This window comes from Oreochromis niloticus, linkage group LG14 (genome assembly GCF_001858045.2).
Source record: "Oreochromis niloticus isolate F11D_XX linkage group LG14, O_niloticus_UMD_NMBU, whole genome shotgun sequence".
NCBI lineage: Eukaryota > Metazoa > Chordata > Actinopteri > Cichliformes > Cichlidae > Oreochromis > Oreochromis niloticus.
In genome coordinates this window covers 21,458,500-21,484,711 of record NC_031979.2, presented here as the reverse complement: position 1 = coordinate 21,484,711, position 26,212 = coordinate 21,458,500, and the positions used below count along the sequence as shown (strand labels likewise).

At 46.1% G+C, this 26,212-nt stretch overlaps 1 protein-coding gene and 1 long non-coding RNA gene across 2 annotated transcripts in view; one reads left to right on the top strand and one right to left on the bottom strand.

The window, feature by feature from the left end:
- Window positions 1-6,059, bottom strand: part of dock10 (dedicator of cytokinesis 10) — a 65,322-nt gene extending 59,263 nt beyond the window's left edge. Inside the window, exon 1 of the mRNA XM_019345089.2 lies at window positions 5,731-6,059. Within this exon, the coding sequence (XP_019200634.1) occupies window positions 5,731-5,838 (108 nt within the window). The 5' untranslated portion in view covers window positions 5,839-6,059. The remainder of the gene's footprint in view (window positions 1-5,730) is intronic.
- Window positions 6,060-8,170: 2,111 nt separating this feature from the next.
- Window positions 8,171-9,998, top strand: LOC112842198 (uncharacterized). Its single transcript, XR_003213917.1, has 2 exons — window positions 8,171-8,918; window positions 9,546-9,998. It is a non-coding gene; the product is annotated as an uncharacterized LOC112842198 (long non-coding RNA).
- Window positions 9,999-26,212: the final 16,214 nt, after the last annotated feature.

The window sequence follows — 26,212 nt, the reverse complement described above, 5'->3', positions numbered from 1 at the left end:
TCCCTCATTTTCTCTTCTCGTCACGGTCTGGCTCTCTAAAATGACTGACGATTTCTGAGCCAATTATGGGCTTAATTCCGCCCATGTCCTTGTAATACCTTTCCCTGTCCAGCTGTAATAAGAGACGTGATAGTTCTCCTGCACATTTTACACGTAGTGCATCTTCAAACTTTTCCAAAATAAGAAAAAAAAAGGTAAGAAAAAAAACAGAGTGGGTGCTCAGAAGAGGCGGTTATAGAAACAATTAAAAGAATTGGTCCTGAGTGTAGCGAGCAGCAACATAAATTAATAAATGTGGCAGCTTGTAGATGTAGACGAGAGGGCGTGGGAAGAAGAGAGTGACAGATGAGATGAAGCAAGATATGCTAGAGAGAAGAAAAAAGTTGAGCTGTGCGAGTGATAAGGAGCACTTCCTGTTAGAATTCCTTGCTAATTGACTTTTCTCTGTAACAAAAAGTATGGAGATGGGAGGGTAATTGCTTGTTTTGTAACCAGTTCCTTTCCTCTGTGACATTTGACTTTGACATGAGACATGAGTCAAATTTATAAGCTAGAGCTGCAAACTGCCAGAAATTATTAAGCGCAACACGGGCAACAAGCAGCGTGCCATACTGTGGTCAAGATTAAAAACCACGCCTGCATCAGATATAAACACCTTTACTATATATATATGTGCATGCATGACTTTTATATAGTCTAAATGGCAGGTTGGTTGCTCAGAACACCCACAAGTACCACACTGATAGCTGCAACACATGTATGCTAATAAACAGGCAGGTCGCAACTCACACACAATGCACTGCAGGCGGTTGGCATGATGTGTCATGAAGAAAAAAATGGAGGCAAACTGACAGCATGTCCCCCCAACCACGATATACGCTCGCAACATGTCACTGGGAAACATCATCTCTGAATGCCGCCTCACAAACAAATGAACGCGCCACGTTGTCTGACATGTTTTAGCCCGAGATAAAACAGGAACACACATGCAGAACATGAGCCTAGCACAGAAGGTAGATAAAAAAGGATAATGTCTATAGAGATTAATACAAAAACTCATTTACAGTGAGAGGAGTTTGATAACTGAAGAAAGAGGGAATAAAGAAAGACATAAATGGGAGGTCGAAGAAATATGGACAATGTTCCTAAGATTTAAAAATAATAAAAACTTCAGGGTCACAAAACTACAGGAAGAAAAAGCATGTGAATTTTACCCAAGGCCTGAGACTATGTCCCGAGTCTGACGAGGGATTTGTTTCAGGCATTTAATAGAAGCGGTAAAAAAGCAGTTTGAATGCCTAAAAAATATCTGGATCTCATTTAAATGACTGTTTTTTTCAGATCTTTAGGTAACTCCAAGACAGTCCGTAGTGCCTGCATAGTGGTGACAATACGACCTACGTAATTATCTACTTCTATGAAATTAACAATAACCCATCCATCCATCGATTCCTTTTTTTTTCAAGAGTAGCAACAGATTGTTTTGACTTGGCTTTGGTTTTGTTATGAATTATATTCTAATTCCTTGTAAATCCTAGTAATTTAAAATTTTTGTGTTTTGGACCATTAAGCCATTTAAAACAAGCCAAGTCCTATTAAGATGTGATCTCGAGCTTGAACAATTCTGTTATTAAAAAAATAACCGCATGAAAAACAAAGAGATGATTAATTAATAATAAAACTGATTAGCGGTTGCCAGCCATGTCCAATCAGATTAGAAATGATTTTATCAGAGCGACAGCTCAGGTCGAGAGGCTTGGAGAGAGTGTTAGAGAGATGCAAAGCTGAGATGGTTTGGACATGTGCAGAGGAGGGATAGTGGATATACTGGGCAAAGGGTACAGAATATGGAGCTGGACGGTGTAAGGGTACGATGGAGGCAGATGATCCAGTGGTGCGACCCCCTAAAGAAGTTGCAAAAAGAAGAAAAAGAAGAAGAAGACGAATCCGATCAAATAGAACAAATGTTTAGTCTTTAAGAGATTGCTTGAAATAGTAAATAGAAAGGAAATGGTGGTCTGCTTTATTCATAAAATAACATGTATGAGCATTGCAAGATTAGATAGTCTTCTGTATTTAAAAAGCTTCAGTACATCTGGAAACCTTGTTGTTGTAATGATCGTACACATTAGGTAGCTTATGATATCCTATGACTATGACTGCACAAACAGATGCTGGTTAGTAACAACGTGGAAAATTCTCCAAAACTGCCCAGAGATTCAAACTGAGCACCAAAAATAGCCAATTTGTGACCACGCCTGAAGCTAGTGGTACCATAAGGCTATCAAGAGTGCCAAGAGCAGGCAAGGACAGGAACCTGGTGATATTACACCAAATACCGGACACCATTAATCTTGTGAGCATACATATGTCCGAAAAAGTAAAGGTGACTGTGGATAAGGAACCTTTTCCTACTGAGCAAACACTGTAGCTGCAGTGAGATGCCAGGGTGGGCATGTTGGCACCAATCTCTGGCTGTGTGGTTAGCGTGGCTGGCATCCTGGAGGCATGGTATGACATGTGGTTCATCCCAGCAAGCAGCCAGAGTCACAACAAGAATGACACTTGTGTCTACACTACCATGCTGCTCACTTTTACTTAGAGGCATCATAAACACTCTCAGTTAGCTACCAAAAACCAGCAGCTGTAGATTTTTATTTTTATTTTGTTAAAAGGTTTTCAGGACAAAATCAGCTTCATTATCTTATATATTAAACATATGTTGGCTATACTATTTTTTTCTTAATGTTTCATTTGGTGTACAGCAGTTCACTGGCAGACTGAGCCCAGGAAATATGTAACCGAAGATCCCATGGTTTCTGTTTTGTTTTTTTTAAACAAATTGTAACCACTATTACATTCTTCCTTCTTGTATCTATCAACCTTTCCATTTTCCCTGCATGTACAAATGGGTGGGCAAACCACTCTGAGAAACACTCAAGTAATCATAGCAGTGAGTGAGCAGTGATTGCTTTCACAGAGCAGTTCTTCAGAACAAAATGCAGCGTTCACCAAGGGGATTTACCAGTAACCGTGTACGCGACACACCTAAAAATGCACGCACACACACTTCAAAAACTGATCTAGAGCAGTAGGTCAATCAGAAACAAATAGGAAAACAGTCCTGGAAACAAGTCAAATATGGAAGAAACAGTGAAGGGGGTGATGTGAGGTCAGGTTAGGGAGGGAGGGTGACACTAGCTGAACGAGAAAAGAAAAGCGAGACCGGGTCAGCAAGAGCAGTGAGGAAGAGGTTTACGCTTCATTAAATGTTATGCCGGAGGGTCTGATTCTGCTGACCTGGTTTCTTTCACCATCGAGGGACGTGCATTAAAACACCCACAAAAACAACCACGCACATAACGCCCATGAATATTTACGCGCCAACTAAAAAACTGTATCTAAAATATCTGTATTATGCACATTCATGCTCTTTTTCTTCTTTTCTTCATATTTCTGAACCCTGTTTCTATACACAGATCTTCTTGAAGTTATTTTGCATGTTTTTCGTCATCATGAACATTTATTTTTCATAACGCAGGAAAGAATCGTGATGAATCAGTCAGTTACACAAGAAGGTGACAAAGTAAAAAAAAAGAGCTGTAATTTTTTTCCACATGCTGATGATCACAATATTACTCACAGTTTCCATTTCGCTTCTCACTTCAGGTAACTAACAACTCGCACCTTTTTTCATGAACCCTGCAGTTGGGTGTTCTGGTAAACTTCTCATATGTGAGAACAGCAGCAGCTTACACCATTCACAGGTGATATCCGCATTAATATGTCTAGACGTATTAGTGAGCGGTGTTGCAGGAATATAACTTAAAGATCAAAATGTTGCACTACTGCGATCTAATTACTTAACCTGTTAACTGCTTTATTTTTAAAAGGTTTTTTAGAAAGATGTGCTACATTAACACAAGTCGAAGTAACCATTAGAATGCATTAAATATGAGCATAATAAGGCTAATTTTATTCATATTTTCTTCCCAATCCAGCATGACTTGACTCTACTAAATCCCATAAAGCATTCATGCTGTACAACTCGAATCTGCAGCCAAAGCATTTGCATACATAAAAATAGTCAATTAAATCGAAAATAGTCTTTGTTTAACATGGTGTCAGTAGGTTTTGCTTTAATGCATACGCAAATTAACCTGAGCATCAACATGCTCCACGTCTAAACCTTTTCACTAGACATTTTTCTGTGACATAGCAAGCAAAACAGCCGTTAACGTTAACATTTTGTTCAAGAGTCTCACCAAGACAAAATGTGAGAAAGGCCTACAGAGGCTGTGTGCACTCTGTAACCACTGGATCTTTAAAAAGCTGCTATATGCTATATAGTGTGTGAATGTGAGAGTGAATGAATAGTGGCATTGTAAAGCGCTTTGGGTGCCTTGAAAAAGCGCTATATAAAATCCAATCCATTATCATTATTATTATTATTATTATTATTCTAGATCTGTGAATAGAAAAATGCTGAGTCTGACTGATTTTCATCTTTAATAATACATATGAGGGTGATAGTGGGGAGATAGCAGACACCAGGCAGGTCTCTTTGCTGAAAAACAACATCACACAAAAGCAAATGTATTTTTCAGTAAAAAAAGAAAGAAAAGTGCAGAGAAAAAGGCAGGTTTCATTCATGGTGAGTCTGCCACATCATTTTTAATCCTGTCATGGGCCGTGCAATATTACATTTTCCCTCTTTATTCCAATCAATTTCCACCCTCCTATGCTGTGCTTTGCCAGTGTCCCACTGACACACTAACACCAGACTGAAGAGGATGTGGAGTAGCTGCAAAAAGACTCGAGTGGAGTGACCTTTCTTTATGCTAATCCCCACAGAACGGACACGCATTTACGCGCGTACCGAAGGTAGAGGATTTGTCCAAATTGATCAAAGGGACATTTGCAAACACACAAACCCATTTCTGCTGTTTTGCCTGTGCGCAACCCACCACTACCCTGGATTACCCCTCCTCCCGCTGTTATCTGTCAATCGCAGCCTTTCATTATTACGGCGTGACACACCCACTGGATCATCTTTTTAGTTTTACGATGTTAAAAAGGAAAAACTGATAGTATAAATTAGACGTAAATCAAACCCAACAGTCAGTTCAGCCTCCTTATCCCCCACCATCCCTCTTTTTTCTGCTCCTCCATCTTCCTCTGTGTCTATGCACCGCTGGGCAGATGTAAACCGCTGCCTGTGCCATGCCGCATCCCACTATGCGACCACCAAGGCTCTATTTCTTGCATTTCATTCACCTACCCAGCCTCACTGGAAATAAACTCCAAGCCCCCCCCCAGGGGAGCAGTACAGACTCTACGACTTTATAGCCAGATTATCACCCAATGAGCCCTGGAGTTAAATTGCGGCAAATCCTGCACCTATCCGAGATGTAACCGTTTAAACGCATTGAATTGTCCCCACTGCAGGATTGACAGACAGAAGCTGAACGGCACTGCTGCTCTGGGCCGCATGTGCTCACCCACTGCAAAGAAAGATGCAACATGAATGTCAATGCCAGGTCTGCTACAGCTGCGGTGTAGTGGTGCGGCGTGTCTGACCAAGACTGCCGGGCTACAGATGAGACCGCATCGCGTTCAGGTTCCGATGTAAGGGTTTGGGGGTCTCGTCACGGAGAGGTAAAGCCCGACAGGTGGTTTTATACACATATTTAATTTTTTTTTTCTTACAATCCACAAGGGTGTACTCACCGTCACTGCGCAGTGTCTGACTGCGTTGCACGCCGTCTGCCGTATCTCCGCCGCGCTCCCCGGTTTCAGCAGGTTCTTGGTGAATCTCCGGGTCGATTCGGCTGCCATCTCCTCATCTGAGCGGTCACCGAGCGCAATTTCAGCCTGGAAGTCTCTGCTGCAGTCAGCTCCCAGCCCTCGCTACATGAGCCTACAGAGATGTGTTTACACACACACACACTCTCTCTCTCACACACACACGCAGACGCGCGCGCACTTCACACACAGTCGGTTCACACACGTAAAAGCGTGAAGTGCACGGAACCTTCTCACTAGAGTGACGCCACAGTGGTCGGAATCTGATACGCCACTTCTGGCGGTGACGTCCAAATTAAAACACCGCTTACACATCAGAGTAAAATGGCTCACTGAATCAGTGCAATGCTTTTATTTTGAAGGCTCAACACAAATTTCTCTGTATTTTTTTTTATTGCGCAATTTTTCAACTTGATCACGGTGCCACAATTTGATTTCACTCTCTTAAACGTTTAGTCTAGGACCCATCTTTTAAAATTTTCAAAAGATATTAAAAGTGAAATGATGTATGAGCAGCTTCAAGGCAACCGCTGCTAAATCAGATTTGTTTTCAGGCTACTATAGGATGTAGCCTACATCATGCATCTCACGGGGAGCTCTGAAATGTCAGCTACTCATCGGCAGTCTAGTCACGACCAAGGAAGAATGGACCAGCATTTACAGTAGAGTTTACTAGATGTGGGAACGCATAGTCCACCAGCGACACCTGGCGGTAAAGTATAGATATTACATCTCCAAAAGTTGAATCTGTTCATCTGGACGTAGCGTTTTGTGGGAGAAACGTTTCGTCACTCATCCAAGTGACTTCTTCAGTCTCAGCTGACTGCAGGTTTCCCCAAACCTTATAAACAGTACATTTGCATAATGACTGAAACCAGCCCACTGAAGGAACAATGGGCTGTGAGGTCAGTTCCTTAATCATAATTATGCAAATTCCCATGACCATTGATCAACAATCACTGACCAAAACCCACTGATCAAAGAACACTGATCAATGGCCATGAGTACCATTCACAGAGAGTTGGGGAATGGCTGCAATCACAGCATTGTAAGATGGCGAAAGATGTACCCTTAGGCCCCCTCCTCGATTCAGAGATGGTCTTTCCCTCTTCACGTAAATGGCCTCCTTGACTCCGCGCTCAAACCAGCGTTCCTCCCTGTCCAGGATGTGTACATCCTCATCATTGAAAGAGTGTCCACTGGCCTGTAGGTGTAAATAGACTGCAGAGTCCTGGCCTGATGAGGTAGCTCTTCTGTGTTGTGCCATCCGCTTCGCTAGAGGTTGTTTGGTTTCCCCGATGTATAAATCCTGGCAATCCTCCTGGCACTTAACAGCATACACTATGTTACTCTGTTTGTGTCGGGGGACCCGATCCTTGGGGTGGACCAGTTTTTGGCGCAGCGTGTTTTGGGGTTTAAAAGCCACAGAGACACGGTGTTTAGAAAAAATGCGTCTCAACTGTTCCAATACTCCTGACACATATGGGATCACTACAGGTTTTCGCCTGGGCAGCGGTTGTCCTTCTCTCCTGGATCGGCTGGAGCTTTCTTTAGGTGCCTTTCCCGCTTTGACAAAAGTCCAGCTGGGATAACCACATTTACTCAGGGCCATCTTTATGTGCTGTCCTTCTGCCTCCCTGGCCGCTGTGTCAGTGGGGATGGTGTTCGCTCTGTGTTGTAGCGTCCTGATGACACCCAGTTTGTGCTCCAGTGGATGATGAGAGTCAAACCTTAGATACTGATCCGTATGCGTAGGTTTACGGTACACGTCAGCTTTTAGATGTCCCCCATTACTGATGGAAATCTCACAGTCTAAGAAGGCTAACCTGCCACTTTTCATATCCTCCCTGGTGAATTTGATGTGTCGGTCCACCGAGTTAATGTGATCCGTGAAATGTAGTAGGTCCTGAGATTTGATTTTCACCCAGGTGTCATCCACATATCTGAACCAATGGCTTGGTGGTGTTCCAGGGTAGGATAGCAAAGCCCTCTTTTCCACTTCTTCCATGTACAAATTGGCCACGATGGGTGAAACTGGGGAGCCCATGGCACACCCATGTTTCTGCCTGTAGAACTGACCCTTGTATGTGAAGTAGGTGGAATGAAGACACAGTTCCAAAAGCAAACACACTTGGTCGATGCTGAGGGTGGTCCTGTTGCTGAGGTTGGCTGACCTCACAGCCCATTGTTCCTTCAGTGGGCTGGTTTCAGTCATTATGCAAATGTACTGTTTATAAGGTTTGGGGAAACCTGCAGTCAGCTGAGACTGAAGAAGTCACTTGGATGAGTGACGAAACGTTTCTCCCACAAAACGCTACGTCCAGATGAACAGATTCAACTTTTGGAGATTTACTTTCCTGGATGATTGAGAATGCATCAAGACATATAGATATTACACAATAGGGCCGGTATTCGCCCGTAGTCACGGGAGACTTTTAATGTTTAAAGTTAGCCCGATTGAAAAATAAAATAAAATAGAATCAATTTTTTTTTTTTTTTACTTTTTAAACTTTTTTCAGAGACAACGGTACGGTGCAAGTTGCAAAAACCTATCCAACACAACATGTTGACGGCTTGTAAGAGTTAATTTCCGCGTTATAACTAGTAACTCTGTTCTCATCGACAGCACCAAAAGGTCTGATACAACTAGTTAAATTCGTTGTTTGTTTGTTTGTTTTTCCCATGAAGCCTGCTGTGACGAAGTACGTCGCTCAGGTTAACGCAGGGGTCACTAACAGGTGGACCGGGGTCCGAGTCCGGACCCAGACACCACCCTATAGGGCTTTGGAGTTGACGTCACGCCGCAATGCATTGTGGGAGCGCGGCACCATTTTCGGGGTCTACAAATCAAAACAAACACACTGTGCTGGAACGACGACTACAAGAAAAATGCTTAAAAGCAGCTCAAAAGACAATTGACTGTATAGAGACCGATTGCGTCCAGAGGCGAAGCAGCGGTACTTGCAAAAAATAGCGTGCATTGGAAATGTGGACCCTTATGAAGTACGGCCGTGGAGTAGAAACCCTGAAGACCTACCGCTATTGACGTAGCCTGACATATTTTCGTACCTTGTCTGTGGAGTCAGCGCGTACAAGTCGTCATTCAAACAAAGGTAAGTCAGCTCGAGTACTGCGAGTAAAATGCGGTTGATTTTCCCCCGAACATTCAGATTAGTGCAGCATAAATTCATTCATGAGGGGAAATTACAGTGAGAACATGTGGAGGCTGTTAGAGGGATAACATAGTGAGTTCAGTGCACTGATGTGACATTGTCCTGAAGGATTTAGTTATTCTCTACGGTTAAAGAAATTGCAATAAATTATTCATATTTATTATAAATAATTCTAATTATACATCTTGCTTCCATATTTGTGTCCTGTGTCACTAAAAATACATTTTATTTTAGTTTTATACATTGATTAATGACCTGCAGAATCTCCTTATCATATTAAGTGATTCATAATTGTCACTTTATGCTTTCTCCATCTTAAAAGTGATTACATCCTTGCATTACATGCTTTAGGTTCATTTTCTGCAGGCAGGTTTCTGAGAGAGAACAGGCAGATTTACACTGTGACATACAGCGTTCTATAGATGGATGCATAAAAAAATGAAAAATTACATGTGCTAACTTTCTAAACACTTTGTTACATTTATGATAAAGTAGATAAAACACATTTATGTCGGCCTTGGCTCATAGTTCTTATCTTTAAATGAACTTTGTCTGTGTGTGTTTCAGGTACTGCACTCTCAAAGACTGAATGAACCAGCATTGCAGCCATGGGTCACTGTGAGCATCACAGGGAAGGTTGAAGCCGCCCACTGCACCTGTATGGCCTGAGTCAAAGACACCTGCAGCCATGTCGCTGCTCTTCTGTTTAATGTAGAAGCAAAAGTGCGGATCCGTGGCACAAGGACTATTACAGATGAACCTGCATACTGGGTTTTGCCTGGTAATATGACCAAGATACAGCCAGAGGTTGGCCATAAGATAGACTTCTCCTCTTCAGCTGCCCAAAAAAGGCTCTTGATCAAAACATAAACAGACCATCCGTATTGAAAGGTAAAAGGAGCCGTCCTCAAAAAAGAAAAATCCCACCTGCTACTGTGGAGGAGTTGTCACTACTATAATGCCATAATGTTTTATCTAGGCGTCTAGATTTATACCTGTAGTGCACTGCCATGTAAATAATTTTCATTTACTGAATATGTACTGACTGAGTAACACTGTTCAAAAGTTGAATAAAGAAACAAACTAATTTTTGCCTCTTTTTTTTTTAAATTAAAACCACTTTATAGAACATCACATCAGTTACAATGTAGAATCCATGTCATTTATAGTTTACAAATGACAAAATGTTTACACCAAATCATGACAGTGTTTACATGATATCACCCACTACCAGTGTTGGGGAGTAACGGAATACATGTACCGCCGTTACGTATTTAGAATACAAAATATGAGTAACTGTATTCCGTTACAGTTACCGTTTAAAAAGGTGGTATTCAGAATACAGTTACTTTGTTGAAATAAATGGATTACACGGCGGTACTTCCCTGTTTCATATTATCGCGGGTCAGGACTGTTTGGGTTTGTTTGACAGCTGTGTTCTTTTGATCCAGGCGGCAGCGTTACGGTTGCCATGGTTACAGGGTGACGCGCTCTCTCTGCGTGTTTCCTGGGTGAGAGAGCGCTCTTTTGTTGTTGTTGTTGTGCTAAGCTAAAAGGCAGAATGCTACAGGCATGGCCCTAAAGAATGTAGCCTCATGGGCAGTGTAGTCCGTGCTGCAGCGAGAATGGACTGCCATACACGTTATGTGTCTGTGAGCGAGGGAGGGAGAGAAAGGAAAAGTCCGAGCTGTCACGGAGCAAAAACGGGAGCTGGAAGCATGTAAATATAATAATAACCACCGCAGCCAAGAAGAGTGCCTGACGAGCCCAGTTGTAAGTAAGCTATTAAGACTGGACTGTACACTGTGTTCGTGTTTTCCTCCGGAAAAAATAAGTTCCGTTGGAGCAGCCTTTCAACGCGTCTCTCTGTCTCTGGCAAGCAAAGTTGACCCAGACAACAAAGTAAAGCTAGTTTTCGGCTACCAGCCCGACACGGACCCACCGTATTAGCCAGAGGTCCCTTTACTACGGTTCGGAGCCGCGGACCTTCAGTAACAGTAATAAATCACAGCAATAGTACATTCACGTAGTTGTAAACAACATGATAATATATTAAGTAATCCAAAGTATTCAGAATACGTTACTCTCATTGAGTAACGTAACGGAATACGTTACAGAATACATTTTGGGGCATGTATTCAGTATTCTGTAATGGAATACATTTTAAAAGTAACCTTCCCAACACTGCCCACTACTAACATTACTTTATTTACTGTATCTTTTGAAAAAATACAGCAATTTTAACAGCACAAGACTTAAGAATATTTAACAGGAGCAAGTTTCATTTTTCCCTGGTTTTACTACCACACTGTTCACCAAAACGCAGCAAACCTTCACCATCTTATCCTGAAGGGTCACCTCTTCACCCTCACATGGAAGAAGTAATCTGATTGGCATGGTGGTATGTTTGAAGCAGGTCCCTTGTGTAGCGCTGGAACCCAGTCACGATGTGTTTCATACTGTGGCGAGCTCAGGAAACGGAGGAGACAGAGGTTTCTTTGGTCTTGCTACCCGCCGTCTTAGCCAGGGAGCACAGCCGTTTATTTAGCTTTTAGAGGAGGAACACTGGCGCGAGCCCTCTGCCCAGCGCGGCAACAACACAACAACACAAAATGGCCCTCTCTCACCGGAAACACACACAGAGGGAGCGTCACCCGTAACCATGACAACAGACAACAAACAGAACTGTGAAACATAACATAAATGTCCATAACAAATCCGAACAGCCCTGGGCCGCTACAATACATTTCATAGGCTGGTTTGCCTGCAATAATGCCAAGTAATTAGCAACTCTATAAATAGAAGGTAGTTCTGCAAAATCCCTCAGTAGGATGTTTGTTCTAATTTGCTATGACCTCAGAGTACATCGCAAATAAAACTAATAGGCTATAAAGAGTGATATGAACATATTTAGGACTTACCGGAATGAAACTGTCTGGAGCACCAACAGATATTTGGAGATGGAAGAGAACTGGATATCAGCTCGTCTCACAGCTGCTATCCAGGCTAGACGCCTTCGTTTGGTAACATCGATACACGAGCTGCCTCATGTTGCTTCCAGGTTGGGAAATAATGAAAAGATAAACCATTTTCAAGCTTATTCTCTTGCCGGTCGTGCGATCGAACATTGCAGTGGACCACACAGCAAATACGAACCATGGCTGTTGTGTGTGCCTTCGCTCCTTTTTCGCTCCTTTACAGCACCAATGACTGTAGAAAACATCGGTTATTGCAATAACACGTATTTTTTATTTTGGGGTGGAGGAGGGGGGTGACAGAGATTGAAACTTTACTGATAAATTCTCCAAGTAAAAAGAATACCAGGGTCCACAAATGTCATGGGATGTTGACGTCACATATATTTAGACTCTTACAAAAAAACTTTGATCCTTTGATCTTTTGATCTCTAAATCCATAAATAGGGGTGAAAAGCGATGACTTTTAGTTCGGTAATCGCAGCTTCGTTAATCAGTTTATGTTTGCAGAATTGAAACTTTTAACAGTGAAGTATTTTGAAATACCTAGATCCTTTTGAGAGTAACTGTTTACAGATTCCAGCATGTCTCAGAGGAAACAAACCTACAGATTTCTAAGATAAGTTTTCCTTCTTTTTTCTATTTATCAGTTGTTCACTAACAGAAAAAAGACTCACAAAGGCTCACCTCTGAGTTGTGTACGTCCATTCAGGCATCATTCATACTTGCACTGTAGGCACTTCCTGTCAGAAGGAGAAGGCACAGCAGGAGTGTCGGGGGGCGGAAGACGGTGCCTCAGTGCCTCTCTCCTTCTGACATTGTTAACAAAAAAACCCCAACAAATTTATAATAATTCATAATTATTTATATGTAGGTAATGTCCTCAAGTTCGTGATAACCACTTTTCCCCCTCTCTCTGTTTGTTTCTCCTCTGTTGTTGTGTGTGTTTGTGTGTATTGTTTTGTCTCTTTCAGACAGCTGCCGGTCCTCACCTCTGCAGTGCTGCCGTCTCCTGTGTAACCCTGCACGGTCCTAAGCTACGTTTTCTTTTTTGTTTCTATTGTTCTTGTAGTTTTTGTCCTCAGATGAGGTTTGAAGTGTCTGTGTTGTGCAGCTGGTCTGGTCTGTCTCTAGACAGTCCAGGCTGCACCCACCAGTAAATGGTGGAGGCTCACAAGGACATACTCAACACACAAGTTTCTGGCTTTCTGAAGTCCTCTGCACGAGGGTTTCTCCGACGAGGGCAGGGCAGTGAGGCACAGCTCCCCGTCCCCCGGTGACCCTGCTAGGCCCACCTTCTTAGGGAAACCCTCTGCAGAGGAGCCGAGAGAGCCAGGAACTTGTGAGTTGTGTACGTCCACTCAGGCATCATTCATGCTTGCTATGTAGGCACTTCCTGTCAGAAGGAGAAGGCACAGCAGGAGCGTCGGGGGCGGAAGACGGTGCCTCAGTGCCTCTCTCCTTCTGACATTGTTAAAAAAAAAACCCAACAAATTTATAATAATTCATAATTATTTATATGTAGGTAATGTCCTCAAGTTCGTGATAACCACTTTTCCCCCTCTCTCTGTTTGTTTCTCCTCTGTTGTTGTGTGTGTTTGTGTGTATTGTTTTGTCTCTTTCAGACAGCTGCCGGTCCTCACCTCTGCAGTGCTGCCGTCTCCTGTGTAACCCTGCACGGTCCTAAGCTACGTTTTCTTTTTTGTTTCTATTGTTCTTGTAGTTTTTGTCCTCAGATGAGGTTTTGAAGTGTCTGTGTTGTGCAGCTGGTCTGGTCTGTCTCTAGACAGTCCAGGCTGCACCCACCAGTAAATGGTGGAGGCTCACAAGGACATACTCAACACACAAGTTTCTGGCTTTCTGAAGTCCTCTGCACGAGGGTTTCTCCGACGAGGGCAGGGCAGTGAGGCACAGCCCCCGTCCCCGGTGACCCTGCTAGGCCCACCTTCTTAGGGAAACCCTCTGCAGAGGAGCCGAGAGAGCCAGGAACTTGTGAGTTGTGTACGTCCACTCAGGCATCATTCATGCTTGCTATGTAGGCACTTCCTGTCAGAAGGAGAAGGCACAGCAGGAGCGTCGGGGGGCGGAAGACGGTGCCTCAGTGCCTCTCTCCTTCTGACATTGTTAAAAAAAAAAACCCAACAAATTTATAATAATTCATAATTATTTATATGTAGGTAATGTCCTCAAGTTCGTGATAACCACTTTTCCCCTCTCTCTGTTTGTTTCTCCTCTGTTGTTGTGTGTGTTTGTGTGTATTGTTTTGTCTCTTTCAGACAGCTGCCGGTCCTCACCTCTGCAGTGCTGCCGTCTCCTGTGTAACCCTGCACGGTCCTAAGCTACGTTTTCTTTTTTGTTTCTATTGTTCTTGTAGTTTTTGTCCTCAGATGAGGTTTTGAAGTGTCTGTGTTGTGCAGCTGGTCTGGTCTGTCTCTAGACAGTCCAGGCTGCACCCACCAGTAAATGGTGGAGGCTCACAAGGACATACTCAACACACAAGTTTCTGGCTTTCTGAAGTCCTCTGCACGAGGGTTTCTCCGACGAGGGCAGGGCAGTGAGGCACAGCCCCCGTCCCCCGGTGACCCTGCTAGGCCCACCTTCTTAGGGAAACCCTCTGCAGAGGAGCCGAGAGAGCCAGGAACTTGTGAGTTGTGTACGTCCACTCAGGCATCATTCATGCTTGCTATGTAGGCACTTCCTGTCAGAAGGAGAAGGCACAGCAGGAGCGTCGGGGGGCGGAAGACGGTGCCTCAGTGCCTCACTCCTTCTGACATTGTTAAAAAAAATCCCAACAAATTTATAATTATTTATATGTAAGTAATGTCCTCAAGTTCGTGATAACCACCTTTCCCCCACTCTCTGTTTGTTTCTCGTCTGTTGTTGTGTGTGTTGTGTGTATTGTTTTGTCTCTTTCAGACAGCTGCCGGTCCTCACCTCTGCAGTGCTGCCGTCTCCTGTGTAACCCTGCACGGTCCTAAGCTACGTTTTCTTTTTGTTTCTGTTGTTCTTGTAGTTTTTGTCCTCAGATGAGGTTTTGAGGTGTCTGTGTTGTGCAGCTGGTCTGGTCTGTCTCTAGACAGTCCAGGCTGCACCCACCAGTAAATGGTGGAGGCTCACAAGGACATACTCAACACACAAGTTTCTGGCTTTCTGAAGTCCTCTGCACGAGGGTTTCTCCGACGAGGGCAGGGCAGTGAGGCACAGCTCCCCGTCCCCCGGTGACCCTGCTAGGCCCACCTTCTTAGGGAAACCCTCTGCAGAGGAGCCGAGAGAGCCAGGAACTTGTGAGTTGTGTACGTCCACTCAGGCATCATTCATGCTTGCTATGTAGGCACTTCCTGTCAGAAGGAGAAGGCACAGCAGGAGCGTCGGGGGGCGGAAGACGGTGCCTCAGTGCCTCTCTCCTTCTGACATTGTTAAAAAAAAAACCCAACAAATTTATAATAATTCATAATTATTTATATGTAGGTAATGTCCTCAAGTTCGTGATAACCACTTTTCCCCCTCTCTCTGTTTGTTTCTCCTCTGTTGTTGTGTGTGTTTGTGTGTATTGTTTTGTCTCTTTCAGACAGCTGCCGGTCCTCACCTCTGCAGTGCTGCCGTCTCCTGTGTAACCCTGCACGGTCCTAAGCTACGTTTTCTTTTTTGTTTCTATTGTTCTTGTAGTTTTTGTCCTCAGATGAGGTTTTGAAGTGTCTGTGTTGTGCAGCTGGTCTGGTCTGTCTCTAGACAGTCCAGGCTGCACCCACCAGTAAATGGTGGAGGCTCACAAGGACATACTCAACACACAAGTTTCTGGCTTTCTGAAGTCCTCTGCACGAGGGTTTCTCCGACGAGGGCAGGGCAGTGAGGCACAGCCCCCGTCCCCCGGTGACCCTGCTAGGCCCACCTTCTTAGGGAAACCCTCTGCAGAGGAGCCGAGAGAGCCAGGAACTTGTGAGTTGTGTACGTCCACTCAGGCATCATTCATGCTTGCTATGTAGGCACTTCCTGTCAGAAGGAGAAGGCACAGCAGGAGCGTCGGGGGGCGGAAGACGGTGCCTCAGTGCCTCTCTCCTTCTGACATTGTTAAAAAAAAACCCAACAAATTTATAATTATTTATATGTAAGTAATGTCCTCAAGTTCGTGATAACCACCTTTCCCCCACTCTCTGTTTGTTTCTCCTCTGTTGTTGTGTGTGTTTGTGTGTATGGATTTGTCTCTTTCAGACAGCTGCCGGTCCTCACCTCTGCAGTGATGCCGTCTCCTGTGTAACCCTGCACGGTCCTAAGCTACGTTTTCTTTTTTGTTTCTGTTGTTCTTGTAGTTTTTGTCCTCAGATGAGGTTTTGAAGTGTCTGTGTTGTGCAGCTGGTCTGGTCTGTCTCTAAACAGTCCAGGCTGCACCCACCAGTAAATGGTGGAGGCTCACAAGGACATACTCAACACACAAGTTTCTGGCTTTCTGAAGTCCTCTGCACGAGGGTTTCTCCGACGAGGGCAGGGCAGTGAGGCACAGCCCCCGTCCCCCGGTGACCCTGCTAGGCCCACCTTCTTAGGGAAACCCTCTGCAGAGGAGCCGAGAGAGCCAGGAACTTGTGAGTTGTGTACGTCCACTCAGGCATCATTCATGCTTGCTATGTAGGCACTTCCTGTCAGAAGGAGAAGGCACAGCAGGAGCGTCGGGGGGCGGAAGACGGTGCCTCAGTGCCTCACTCCTTCTGACATTGTTAAAAAAAATCCCAACAAATTTATAATTATTTATATGTAAGTAATGTCCTCAAGTTCGTGATAACCACTTTTCCCCCACTCTCTGTTTGTTTCTCGTCTGTTGTTGTGTGTGTTTGTGTGTATTGTTTTGTCTCTTTCAGACAGCTGCCGGTCCTCACCTCTGCAGTGCTGCCGTCTCCTGTGTAACCCTGCACGGTCCTAAGCTACGTTTTCTTTTTTGTTTCTGTTGTTCTTGTAGTTTTTGTCCTCAGATGAGGTTTTGAGGTGTCTGTGTTGTGCAGCTGGTCTGGTCTGTCTCTAGACAGTCCAGGCTGCACCCACCAGTAAATGGTGGAGGCTCACAAGGACATACTCAACACACAAGTTTCTGGCTTTCTGAAGTCCTCTGCACGAGGGTTTCTCCGACGAGGGCAGGGCAGTGAGGCACAGCTCCCCGTCCCCGGTGACCCTGCTAGGCCCACCTTCTTAGGGAAACCCTCTGCAGAGGAGCCGAGAGAGCCAGGAACTTGTGAGTTGTGTACGTCCACTCAGGCATCATTCATGCTTGCTATGTAGGCACTTCCTGTCAGAAGGAGAAGGCACAGCAGGAGCGTCGGGGGCGGAAGACGGTGCCTCAGTGCCTCTCTCCTTCTGACATTGTTAAAAAAAAAACCCAACAAATTTATAATAATTCATAATTATTTATATGTAGGTAATGTCCTCAAGTTCGTGATAACCACTTTTCCCCCTCTCTCTGTTTGTTTCTCCTCTGTTGTTGTGTGTGTTTGTGTGTATTGTTTTGTCTCTTTCAGACAGCTGCCGGTCCTCACCTCTGCAGTGCTGCCGTCTCCTGTGTAACCCTGCACGGTCCTAAGCTACGTTTTCTTTCTTGTTTCTGTTGTTCTTGTAGTTTTTGTCCTCAGATGAGGTTTTGAAGTGTCTGTGTTGTGCAGCTGGTCTGGTCTGTCTCTAGACAGTCCAGGCTGCACCCACCAGTAAATGGTGGAGGCTCACAAGGACATACTCAACACACAAGTTTCTGGCTTTCTGAAGTCCTCTGCACGAGGGTTTCTCCGACGAGGGCAGGGCAGTGAGGCACAGCTCCCCGTCCCCCGGTGACCCTGCTAGGCCCACCTTCTTAGGGAAACCCTCTGCAGAGGAGCCGAGAGAGCCAGGAACTTGTGAGTTGTGTACGTCCACTCAGGCATCATTCATGCTTGCTATGTAGGCACTTCCTGTCAGAAGGAGAAGGCACAGCAGGAGCGTCGGGGGGCGGAAGACGGTGCCTCAGTGCCTCTCTCCTTCTGACATTGTTAAAAAAAACCCCAACAAATTTATAATAATTCATAATTATTTATATGTAGGTAATGTCCTCAAGTTCGTGATAACCACTTTTCCCCCTCTCTCTGTTTGTTTCTCCTCTGTTGTTGTGTGTGTTTGTGTGTATTGTTTTGTCTCTTTCAGACAGCTGCCGGTCCTCACCTCTGCAGTGCTGCCGTCTCCTGTGTAACCCTGCACGGTCCTAAGCTACGTTTTCTTTTTTGTTTCTATTGTTCTTGTAGTTTTTGTCCTCAGATGAGGTTTTGAAGTGTCTGTGTTGTGCAGCTGGTCTGGTCTGTCTCTAGACAGTCCAGGCTGCACCCACCAGTAAATGGTGGAGGCTCACAAGGACATACTCAACACACAAGTTTCTGGCTTTCTGAAGTCCTCTGCACGAGGGTTTCTCCGACGAGGGCAGGGCAGTGAGGCACAGCCCCCGTCCCCCGGTGACCCTGCTAGGCCCACCTTCTTAGGGAAACCCTCTGCAGAGGAGCCGAGAGAGCCAGGAACTTGTGAGTTGTGTACGTCCACTCAGGCATCATTCATGCTTGCTATGTAGGCACTTCCAGTCAGAAGGAGAAGGCACAGCAGGAGCGTCGGGGGGCGGAAGACGGTGCCTCAGTGCCTCTCTCCTTCTGACATTGTTAAAAAAAAAAACCCAACAAATTTATAATAATTGATAATTATTTATATGTAGGTAATGTCCTCAAGTTCGTGATAACCACTTTTCCCCCTCTCTCTGTTTGTTTCTCCTCTGTTGTTGTGTGTGTTTGTGTGTATTGTTTTGTCTCTTTCAGACAGCTGCCGGTCCTCACCTCTGCAGTGCTGCCGTCTCCTGTGTAACCCTGCACGGTCCTAAGCTACGTTTTCTTTCTTGTTTCTGTTCTTGTAGTTTTTGTCCTCAGATGAGGTTTTGAAGTGTCTGTGTTGTGCAGCTGGTCTGGTCTGTCTCTAGACAGTCCAGGCTGCACCCACCAGTAAATGGTGGAGGCTCACAAGGACATACTCAACACACAAGTTTCTGGCTTTCTGAAGTCCTCTGCACGAGGGTTTCTCCGACGAGGGCAGGGCAGTGAGGCACAGCTCCCCGTCCCCCGGTGACCCTGCTAGGCCCACCTTCTTAGGGAAACCCTCTGCAGAGGAGCCGAGAGAGCAGGAACTTGTGAGTTGTGTACGTCCACTCAGGCATCATTCATGCTTGCTATGTAGGCACTTCCTGTCAGAAGGAGAAGGCACAGCAGGAGCGTCGGGGGCGGAAGACGGTGCCTCAGTGCCTCTCTCCTTCTGACATTGTTAAAAAAAAAAACCCAACAAATTTATAATAATTCATAATTATTTATATGTAGGTAATGTCCTCAAGTTCGTGATAACCACTTTTCCCCTCTCTCTGTTTGTTTCTCCTCTGTTGTTGTGTGTGTTTGTGTGTATTGTTTGTCTCTTCAGACAGCTGCCGGTCCTCACCTCTGCAGTGCTGCCGTCTCCTGTGTAACCCTGCACGGTCCTAAGCTACGTTTTCTTTCTTGTTTCTGTTGTTCTTGTAGTTTTTGTCCTCAGATGAGGTTTTGAAGTGTCTGTGTTGTGCAGCTGGTCTGGTCTGTCTCTAGACAGTCCAGGCTGCACCCACCAGTAAATGGTGGAGGCTCACAAGGACATACTCAACACACAAGTTTCTGGCTTTCTGAAGTCCTCTGCACGAGGGTTTCTCCGACGAGGGCAGGGCAGTGAGGCACAGCCCCCCGTCCCCCGGTGACCCTGCTAGGCCCACCTTCTTAGGGAAACCCTCTGCAGAGGAGCCGAGAGAGCCAGGAACTTGTGAGTTGTGTACGTCCACTCAGGCATCATTCATGCTTGCTATGTAGGCACTTCCTGTCAGAAGGAGAAGGCACAGCAGGAGCGTCGGGGGCGGAAGACGGTGCCTCAGTGCCTCTCTCCTTCTGACATTGTTAAAAAAAACCCAACAAATTTATAATTATTTATATGTAAGTAATGTCCTCAAGTTCGTGATAACCACTTTCCCCACTCTCTGTTTGTTCTCCTCTGTTGTTGTGTGTGTTGTGTGTATGGATTTGTCTCTTTCAGACAGCTGCCGGTCCTCACCTCTGCAGTGATGCCGTCTCCTGTGTAACCCTGCACGGTCCTAAGCTACGTTTTCTTTTTGTTTCTGTTGTTCTTGTAGTTTTGTCCTCAGATGAGGTTTTGAAGTGTCTGTGTTGTGCAGCTGGTCTGGTCTGTCTCTAACAGTCCAGGCTGCACCCACCAGTAAATGGTGGAGGCTCACAAGGACATACTCAACACACAAGTTTCTGGCTTTCTGAAGTCCTCTGCACGAGGGTTTCTCCGACGAGGGCAGGGCAGTGAGGCACAGCCCCCGTCCCCCGGTGACCCTGCTAGGCCCACCTTCTTAGGGAAACCCTCTGCAGAGGAGCCGAGAGAGCCAGGAACTTGTGAGTTGTGTACGTCCACTCAGGCATCATTCATGCTTGCTATGTAGGCACTTCCTGTCAGAAGGAGAAGGCACAGCAGGAGCGTCGGGGGGCGGAAGACGGTGCCTCAGTGCCTCACTCCTTCTGACATTGTTAAAAAAAATCCCAACAAATTTATAATTATTTATATGTAAGTAATGTCCTCAAGTTCGTGATAACCACTTTTCCCCCACTCTCTGTTTGTTTCTCGTCTGTTGTTGTGTGTGTTGTGTGTATTGTTTGTCTCTTCAGACAGCTGCCGGTCCTCACCTCTGCAGTGCTGCCGTCTCCTGTGTAACCCTGCACGGTCCTAAGCTACGTTTTCTTTTTGTTTCTGTTGTTCTTGTAGTTTTTGTCCTCAGATGAGGTTTTGAGGTGTCTGTGTTGTGCAGCTGGTCTGGTCTGTCTCTAACAGTCCAGGCTGCACCACCAGTAAATGGTGGAGGCTCACAAGGACATACTCAACACACAAGTTTCTGGCTTTCTGAAGTCCTCTGCACGAGGGTTTCTCCGACGAGGGCAGGGCAGTGAGGCACAGCTCCCCGTCCCCCGGTGACCCTGCTAGGCCCACCTTCTTAGGGAAACCCTCTGCAGAGGAGCCGAGAGAGCCAGGAACTTGTGAGTTGTGTACGTCCACTCAGGCATCATTCATGCTTGCTATGTAGGCACTTCCTGTCAGAAGGAGAAGGCACAGCAGGAGCGTCGGGGGGCGGAAGACGGTGCCTCAGTGCCTCTCTCCTTCTGACATTGTTAAAAAAAAACCCAACAAATTATAATAATTCATAATTATTTATATGTAGGTAATGTCCTCAAGTTCGTGATAACCACTTTTCCCCCTCTCTCTGTTTGTTTCTCCTCTGTTGTTGTGTGTGTTTGTGTGTATTGTTTGTCTCTTTCAGACAGCTGCCGGTCCTCACCTCTGCAGTGCTGCCGTCTCCTGTGTAACCCTGCACGGTCCTAAGCTACGTTTTCTTTCTTGTTTCTGTTGTTCTTGTAGTTTTTGTCCTCAGATGAGGTTTTGAAGTGTCTGTGTTGTGCAGCTGGTCTGGTCTGTCTCTAGACAGTCCAGGCTGCACCCACCAGTAAATGGTGGAGGCTCACAAGGACATACTCAACACACAAGTTTCTGGCTTTCTGAAGTCCTCTGCACGAGGGTTTCTCCGACGAGGGCAGGGCAGTGAGGCACAGCTCCCCGTCCCCCGGTGACCCTGCTAGGCCCACCTTCTTAGGGAAACCCTCTGCAGAGGAGCCGAGAGAGCCAGGAACTTGTGAGTTGTGTACGTCCACTCAGGCATCATTCATGCTTGCTATGTAGGCACTTCCTGTCAGAAGGAGAAGGCACAGCAGGAGCGTCGGGGGGCGGAAGACGGTGCCTCAGTGCCTCGCTCCTTCTGACATTGTTTAAAAAAAAAAAGAACAACAAATTTATAATTATTTATATGTAGGTAATGTCCTCAAGTTCGTGATAACCACTTTTTCCCCTCTCTCTGTTTGTTTCTCCTCTGTTGTTGTGTGTGTTTGTGTGTATTGTTTTGTCTCTTTCAGACAGCTGCCGTCCTCACCTCTGCAGTGGTGCCGTCTCCTGTGTAACCCTGCACGGTCCTAAGCTGTTTCTTTCTTGTTTCTGTTGTTCTTGTAGTTTTGTCCTCAGATGAGGTTTGAAGTGTCTGTGTTGTGCAGCTGGTCTGGTCTGTCTCTAGACAGTCCAGGCTGCACCCACCAGTAAATGGTGGAGGCTCACAAGGACATACTCAACACACAAGTTTCTGGCTTTCTGAAGTCCTCTGCACGAGGGTTTCTCCGACGAGGGCAGGGCAGTGAGGCACAGCCCCCCGTCCCCGGTGACCCTGCTAGGCCCACCTTCTTAGGGAAACCCTCCGCAGAGGAGCGAGAGAGCCAGAACTTGTGAGTTGTGTACGTCCACTCAGGTATCATTCATACTTGCTATGTAGGCACTTCCTGTCAGAAGGAGAAGGCACAGCAGGAGCGTCGGGGGCGGAAGACGTGCCTCAGTGCCTCGCTCCTTCTGACATTGTTTAAAAAAAAAAAGAACAACAAATTTATAATTATTTATATGTAGGTAATGTCCTCAAGTTCGTGATAACCACTTTTCCCCTCTCTCTGTTGTTCTCCTCTGTGTTGTGTGTGTTTGTGTGTATTGTTTTGTCTCTTTCAGACAGCTGCCGGTCCTCACCTCTGCAGTGGTGCCGTCTCCTGTGTAACCCTGCACGGTCCTAAGCTGTTTTCTTTCTTGTTTCTGTTGTTCTTGTAGTTTTTGTCCTCAGATGAGGTTTGAAGTGTCTGTGTTGTGCAGCTGGTCTGGTCTGTCTCTAGACAGTCCAGGCTGCACCCACCAGTAAATGGTGGAGGCTCACAAGGACATACTCAACACACAAGTTTCTGGCTTTCTGAAGTCCTCTGCACGAGGGTTTCTCCGACGAGGCAGGGCAGTGAGGCACAGCCCCCGTCCCCCGGTGACCCTGCTAGGCCCACCTTCTTAGGGAAACCCTCCGCAGAGGAGCCGAGAGAGCCAGGAACTTGTGAGTTGTGTACGTCCACTCAGGTATCATTCATACTTGCTATGTAGGCACTTCCTGTCAGAAGGAGAAGGCACAGCAGGAGCGTCGGGGGGCGGAAGACGGTGCCTCAGTGCCTCGCTCCTTCTGACATTGTTTAAAAAAAAAAAGAACAACAAATTTATAATTATTTATATGTAGGTAATGTCCTCAAGTTCGTGATAACCACTTTTCCCCTCTCTCTGTTTGTTTCTCCTCTGTTGTTGTGGTGTTTGTGTGTATTGTTTTGTCTCTTTCAGACAGCTGCCGGTCCTCACCTCTGCAGTGGTGCCGTCTCCTGTGTAACCCTGCACGGTCCTAAGCTGTTTTCTTTCTTGTTTCTGTTGTTCTTGTAGTTTTTGTCCTCAGATGAGGTTTGAAGTGTCTGTGTTGTGCAGCTGGTCTGGTCTGTCTCTAGACAGTCCAGGCTGCACCCACCAGTAAATGGTGGAGCTCACAAGGACATACTCAACACACAAGTTTCTGGCTTTCTGAAGTCCTCTGCACGAGGGTTTCTCCGACGAGGGCAGGGCAGTGAGGCACAGCCCCCGTCCCCGGTGACCCTGCTAGGCCCACCTTCTTAGGGAAACCTCCGCAGAGGAGCGAGAGAGCCAGGAACTTGTGAGTTGTGTACGTCCACTCAGGTATCATTCATACTTGCTATGTAGGCACTTCCTGTCAGAAGGAGAAGGCACAGCAGGAGCGTCGGGGGCGGAAGACGGTGCCTCAGTGCCTCGCTCCTTCTGACATTGTTTAAAAAAAAAAAGAACAACAAATTTATAATATTTATATGTAGGTAATGTCCTCAAGTTCGTGATAACACTTTTTCCCTCTCTCTGTTTGTTTCTCCTCTGTTGTTGTGTGTGTTGTGTGTATTGTTTTGTCTCTTTCAGACAGCTGCCGGTCCTCACCTCTGCAGTGGTGCCGTCTCCTGTGTAACCCTGCACGGTCCTAGCTGTTTCTTTCTTGTTTCTGTTGTTCTTGTAGTTTTTGTCCTCAGATGAGGTTTGAAGTGTCTGTGTTGTGCAGCTGGTCTGGTCTGTCTCTAGACAGTCCAGGCTGCACCACCAGTAAATGGTGGAGGCTCACAAGGACATACTCAACACACAAGTTCTGGCTTTCTGAAGTCCTCTGCACGAGGGTTTCTCCGACGAGGGCAGGGCAGTGAGGCACAGCCCCCGTCCCCGGTGACCCTGCTAGGCCCACCTTCTTAGGGAAACCCTCCGCAGAGGAGCGAGAGAGCCAGGAACTTGTGAGTTGTGTACGTCACTCAGGTATCATTCATACTTGCTATGTAGGCACTTCCTGTCAGAAGGAGAAGGCACAGCAGGAGCGTCGGGGGCGGAAGACGGTGCCTCAGTGCCTCGCTCCTTCTGACATTGTTTAAAAAAAAAAAGAACAACAAATTTATAATTATTTATATGTAGGTAATGTCCTCAGTTCGTGATAACCACTTTTCCCTCTCTCTGTTTGTTTCTCCTCTGTTGTTGTGTGTGTTTGTGTGTATTGTTTTGTCTCTTTCAGACAGCTGCCGGTCCTCACCTCTGCAGTGGTGCCGTCTCCTGTGTAACCCTGCACGGTCCTAAGCTGTTTTCTTTCTTGTTTCTGTTGTTCTTGTAGTTTTTGTCCTCAGATGAGGTTTGAAGTGTCTGTGTTGTGCAGCTGGTCTGGTCTTCTCTAGACAGTCCAGGCTGCACCCACCAGTAAATGGTGGAGGCTCACAAGGACATACTCAACACACAAGTTTCTGGCTTTCTGAATCCTCTGCACGAGGTTTCTCGACGAGGCAGGCAGTGAGGCACAGCCCCCGTCCCCCGTGACCCTGCTAGGCCCACCTTCTTAGGGAAACCTCCGCAGAGGAGCCGAGAGAGCCAGAACTTGTGAGTTGTGTACGTCCACTCAGGTATCATTCATACTTGCTATGTAGGCACTTCCTGTCAGAAGGAGAAGGCACAGCAGGAGCGTCGGGGGGCGGAAGACGGTGCCTCAGTGCCTCGCTCCTTCTGACATTGTTTAAAAAAAAGAAAAACAAATTTATAATTATTATATGTAGTAATCCTCAAGTTCGTGATAACCACTTTTCCCCTCTCTCTGTTTGTTTCTCCTCTGTTGTTGTGTGTGTTTGTGTGTATTGTTTTGTCTCTTTCAGACAGCTGCCGGTCCTCACCTCTGCAGTGGTGCCGTCTCCTGTGTAACCCTGCACGGTCCTAAGCTGTTTTCTTTCTTGTTTCTGTTGTTCTTGTAGTTTTTGTCCTCAGATGAGGTTTGAAGTGTCTGTGTTGTGCAGCTGGTCTGTCTGACAGTCCAGGCTGCACCCACCAGTAAATGGTGGAGGCTCACAAGGACATACTCAACACACAAGTTTCTGGCTTTCTGAAGTCCTCTGCACGAGGGTTTCTCCGACGAGGGCAGGGCAGTGAGGCACAGCCCCCGTCCCCGGTGACCCTGCTAGGCCCACCTTCTTAGGGAAACCCTCCGCAGAGGAGCCGAGAGAGCCAGGAACTTGTGAGTTGTGTACGTCCACTCAGGTATCATTCATACTTGCTATGTAGGCACTTCCTGTCAGAAGGAGAAGGCACAGCAGGAGCGTCGGGGCGGAAGACGGTGCCTCAGTGCCTCGCTCCTTCTGACATTGTTTAAAAAAAAAAGAACAACAAATTTATAATTATTTATATGTAGGTAATGTCCTCAAGTTCGTGATAACCACTTTTTCCCCTCTCTCTGTTTGTTTCTCCTCTGTTGTTGTGTGTGTTTGTGTGTATTGTTTTGTCTCTTTCAGACAGCTGCCGGTCCTCACCTCTGCAGTGGTGCCGTCTCCTGTGTAACCCTGCACGGTCCTAAGCTGTTTTCTTTTTGTTCTGTGTTCTTGTAGTTTTTGTCCTCAATGAGGTTTGAAGTGTCTGTTTGTGGCGCTGGTCTGTCTCTAGACAGTCCAGGCTGCACCACCAGTAAATGTGGAGGCTCACAAGACTACTCAACACACAAGTTTCTGGCTTTCTGAAGTCCTCTGCACGAGGTTTCTCCGACGAGGGCAGGCAGGAGCACAGCCCCGTCCCCCGGTGACCCTGCTAGGCCCCTTCTTGGGAAACCCTCCGCAGAGGAGCCGAGAGAGCAGGACTTGTGAGTTGTGTACGTCCACTCAGGTATCATCATACTTGCTATGTGGCACTTCCTGTCAGAAGGAAAGGCACAGCAGAGCGTCGGGGGCGGAAGACGGTGCCTCAGTGCCTCGC